Genomic DNA, 4,757 nt, shown 5'->3' on the forward strand with positions numbered 1-4,757 from the left:
ATTCTTGGGGAATGATTGCAGTATGAACAAAAGGTATCCAATCTAATTTGTTATCATGACGAGTTGACAGTCTAGCATTCCCCTCTCATAAACATAAGATTAAAACCTAGTACTATAATACCCCTACTATATCCTTTAATAGAAGTTGAATGTATAGAATGCTGCAACTGCACAAGTAATCCCCAATTTACCAATAACTTAAATACTCACGATCGCTTCGCCCTCCGCCTTCCAAAGAAATCTAAGAGAGAGGAAAAAGGGCAATAAAGGGGAAGATAGATATGGACATAAGCAACCTATGCCCAGGTTTTACTTTTAATTCACACACAAATACATATTTGTTCATAAACATCAAAAAAAACATCAAGCTCGTGGTATGAAGTTTAAGCTACACTAAAGGAACACTGAACTTATAATAACTGGTGCTTCGTGTCTATATATGAATAGAGTTCAAAGTATGCAGACTGATATCACTGTAGTGTGTTCTCCAGTACTTTGCTACTCGGACTACTCTCTGTGCTCCTAGCTTCCTGCTTCTGCAGATGGCATCAAAATCAGGGATCAGTTGAGGAGTAATATTCAATATGTATAATTAAGCCCGTAAACCATAATGGAAATGCTAATGGGTGACTATTACTGACATCTCAGACTTGTTTGTCAACATCGTAGTGTTTCCCTTGCCAAACCTTCAAATAGTAGTTAAAAAACTTGAAAAGCCCCACAAGCGGGGTGATAAGCAATACCCTTGTCCACATGCAATTAGCAACTTGATTGGAAGCCCCCAAAAGGAAAGCAAAAAGGATTTAAATTCTAATAAATTCTTTCACCACAAATAACAGGCTGACCGAACCGACATAGCATAGGCTTCCAGGTAAATAAGAATATACGATTATGAAGATATAAGAGTAGCAAATTAGAGGCCTAGGCAGGAGTAAAGCATCAATGAAAGACATAGAACAAAGAGTGAATAGGTTAGGAAAAACCCTAGAACTATCACCACCAACCCCCCCCCCCCCCCGGCGAACTATTTGCAAAATGTTTGGGATAAACTCTTTAAGAAAATCTTTAAAATGTTTCCACCTAGCAGTCTGGCACAATGAGTTCATTGTAGTTCAGGGGGGGTTTTGCGAGCACCCACTAGTTTAGGTATGAAACTAGCAAAATGGTGGACAGTATAAGGGGTTTAACCAATTCGCTCAAGAACAAAAGACAAGAGGGTTACTTTAGTGATGAAATATAATATCATGCTTACACTGTAATCTAAGCTTTGAGCTGCTTAAGAATCTGAGGGTGGTTGTTGCTGCTGGGGCCAAATTGGCTGAGCCATATATGGACGGGGCTGCTGGGCATAAAGTGCTTGATCAACAGGCTTTCCCATGTACATCCCTGAAGCTCCAACCGGTGGAGCAGACTGCGGTGGCATCCCGTAATAGAATGGTAGACCCTCAGTGGGGCCTCCAACAGGAAGCGTTCCTCTAGGAATTGATGCAAGCACCTCATCTTTCAAGTCCTCCCTTGGTACAATGTCAACTAAGAAATCAAAGATATCAGTCCTTGTTATGGCTGCAGCGATATCGTTTTTCTGTAACGTCCTCCTTTTGTTCTCCTCAGTGTGGTTCCATGCACGCAGTGTCAATTCAAGTATGAACATCTCACAGGCACGAGCAAATACAACTGGTGCTTCTGCAGATATCATCCTAACATCTTCATCGGCTTTCATGATTTTCTTGATCCTTGCCAATGGCAGGCTATGATTCTTGAAATCAGAAACATGCTCGATTTCTTGATATTGATTTGCCCAGAAAGATTGGAGTTGTTGCTGCAATTGTTGCTGCTGCTGCTGATGAATGTGCTGATAAGCGAGCTGATGTTGGGCCATCTGGGCTGACGAAGCAGAAAGACCAGCTGCTTGAGGAGATTGCATTGCACCAGCTGAAACTGCTGCAGGAGTGGGCCCTGCCATTTGGTTAGCTTGGTATGGAGCACCATATATCGGAGCTGAGCTACCTGGAGGCTGTCCATTTCCATGATGATCCATTTTGAGTAAGTCTCCCTTTTAGAGAATTCAACACTACCTTAGACTGTGAGCAACGTAGAAACAACAATTTTTAGATTCTAAATGTCGTCTCTCAACTATTAGAAACTGTACAAAAAAACCAGTCATTCAGTTTTATCATGTTGATGGAAGCCCTGACTAATCATGTTACTTGTGAGCTCATAGTCTCATTATGTTGTCTACGTAATGAGACTATATAATAGTATCCACTTTCCTATTGGCTATGATCGCTTCCTCTACACCTTCTATACTGAGGATGGATATCAATCACATGGCGATAATATATATTCATGCATTTGGAAGAAAACTTCAGATGCCTAGTAATAAAGCCGCTATTAAAACGGACCATAGAAATCAATAGATATATGCAGGGTATCCATGGAAAAGTATCTCAACCAAATAACAGAAAGAAATAAGTCAACTAATCCATCATTACTGGTATGCAGATTTCAGAACAAGTAATCTGATCCAGTGAATCTCTGCATGTGGAATATTACAATGTAAAAAGTGTATATGGCTAAGAAGGAAATCGGAGAAGTGTAAAAGGAATAAAGTCATTAAGCGATCATGACACAGATCACATCATTGAAGAGAAGATCTTAGCAAGCAACTGATAGTAATGAACATTAGATCACTCTCATGGTGCAAAGAAGTAGCAGGCTCTACAGCCCTAGGAAAGAACAAATTAATGATATGATCACACCTAAAAGAGCTACTGGAAAAGTTTAACACAAACTTCCAGAAGCTACAGACCAGTTAACTTCAGCCAGAGTTAACAGAGTCATCATTTCAAAGTATCTAATTATCCCAATCTTGTTTGAAGTAATAAGAAAACCTCTTCCCAACTTAGGCACGTGGTGAGCACGCATCAATTCTCACAAAATTTTGCATACACTCCGGATAATTAGCTATTTTGTTACTTTTGCCTAATCCAAGTCCAACTTAACTAGTTACCAAAAAAAAAAAAAAGGAGAGAGATCCCAACTAAACTCCATATATGGAAGTATAATAGACACCACTTTCATATAGAGAACGTGTCTATCATGCATCATTTTTGGAATATTTCAGACAGTTTGAGATAACCCCACAAATTTGTCGTTTTCAGGAATTCCAAATTCCAAATCCCAATTCCTCCTTATTCGGTAAACGTGTAACTAAATGTTCTACAATTGGAGAACTCGTTATTCTGTTATTATCACGGAATCCAAGTACCGACAGGAATAATCCAAAACCTTTTTAATTTTGAGCTCAATCCGAATCCAGATGGGAATTAAGTCGATATAACAAGCACAAAGACAATCATAGGATATAAAATGCTTTCCACAATTGAAACAACACTAACAATTGAATTCATTCCATGAATAAAACATTAATCTTAACACAGTCTTAAAAGCATTTGCAAGTCCCTAGCCATTCATACATGGAAACAGCAACAGAAGCATCTCTATCAAGACAGTTTAACAAAAAAAGCTACGATATTATGCATCTGCAAAAAACCTCTGAATTGAATTTCAGCTCTAAACACCATTAAGAAAAACAAACACCATTAAGAAAAACATACATACATACATGCATGCGCCTAGATGCACTATACAAGAACGTTAGAACAACCCCAAACCTCAATCAACAAGCAAAAGAAACCATATGCATGCATAAACTTATGTGTTTTTAAGCACAGAACAAGACCACTACACAAATACTTAAGACTCAACCAAACACACCCAAAAAAAAACACCCACAAAGTAAAGGGCGAATAGGAGAGCAACACATAATACCTCCCCACCGATTGAAGCTCCAAATTCTGGCTTCTCCCAACAATCAAATTACCTAGCATCAAGGGAAAAATAATCAGCAAACAAGCTATAATCTTGAAACAAATTCGAACTTGAAAACCAGAGGGATTAAAAAAGAAAAAAAAAACAATCATACACCTCCATCTAATCAAATGAAACTGCCCAAAACTAACAAAAGACCAAAAAAACAAAACAAAAATTGAAAATATGGGAAGATACAAAATTGAACCTGAAAAATTGGAACTTGGATTCCAACCAAAAAACCTCACAAAAAATCAGGCACAAAACTCCATCTAATCAAACAAAAATTGAAAATATGGAAAGATACAAAATTGAACCTGAAAAATTGAAACTTGGATTCCAACCAAAAAAAAAAAATCACTAAAAATCAGGCATAAATCTCCAACTAACCAAACAAAAATTAAAAAAAAAATAAGAAGCAAGATTCATGTAAAAATGGAAACATGCAGATGGAAAATTAAAGATGAAAAAACTGAAATTAAAATTGATAATAAAATTCAGCAACCAACCCATCACCACAAAAACCCCACTAAGAATCAACCATAAATCTCCATTCTAACCCAATTAAAACCACCAAAAAGATAACAACAAAGAAAAAAGATCAAAACTTTCAATATGAAAATCAAAGAAAAACCCACTAACTAACTACAAATATCCATTTTAATGAGACACCCACCAAAAAAGAAAGATGCAAAATTGGACCAGTATTTGTAAAAATATAAACATAAAGATAAAAAATTGAACCTGAAAGATTGGAAATTTGTGTGCTTTTAGAGAGAGAGAGTTAGCTAGGGTTGAATGAAAGAGGTAGATGATTGATTCCAAATGCAGGTGTAAAGCTAATAAATGCTAAAACACAACACTTGCTTAAATATTGTACTACTGAA

General features: G+C 37.1%; 1 protein-coding gene across 1 annotated transcript; it reads right to left on the reverse strand.

The window, feature by feature from the left end:
• Positions 1 to 282: 282 nt before the first annotated feature.
• On the reverse strand, positions 283 to 4,757 carry LOC132644980 (nuclear transcription factor Y subunit C-9-like). Its single transcript, XM_060361687.1, has 4 exons — positions 4,615 to 4,757; positions 3,832 to 3,883; positions 1,253 to 2,081; positions 283 to 536 (listed from the first exon to the last, which is right to left on the reverse strand). The coding sequence occupies exon 3, from the start codon at positions 2,036 to 2,038 to the stop codon at positions 1,277 to 1,279; it is 762 nt and encodes a 253-aa protein (XP_060217670.1). The 5' UTR covers positions 2,039 to 2,081; positions 3,832 to 3,883; positions 4,615 to 4,757; the 3' UTR covers positions 283 to 536; positions 1,253 to 1,276.

The sequence above is a fragment of the Lycium barbarum genome, chromosome 6 (assembly GCF_019175385.1).
Source record: "Lycium barbarum isolate Lr01 chromosome 6, ASM1917538v2, whole genome shotgun sequence".
In the NCBI taxonomy this organism is placed as follows: domain Eukaryota; kingdom Viridiplantae; phylum Streptophyta; class Magnoliopsida; order Solanales; family Solanaceae; genus Lycium; species Lycium barbarum.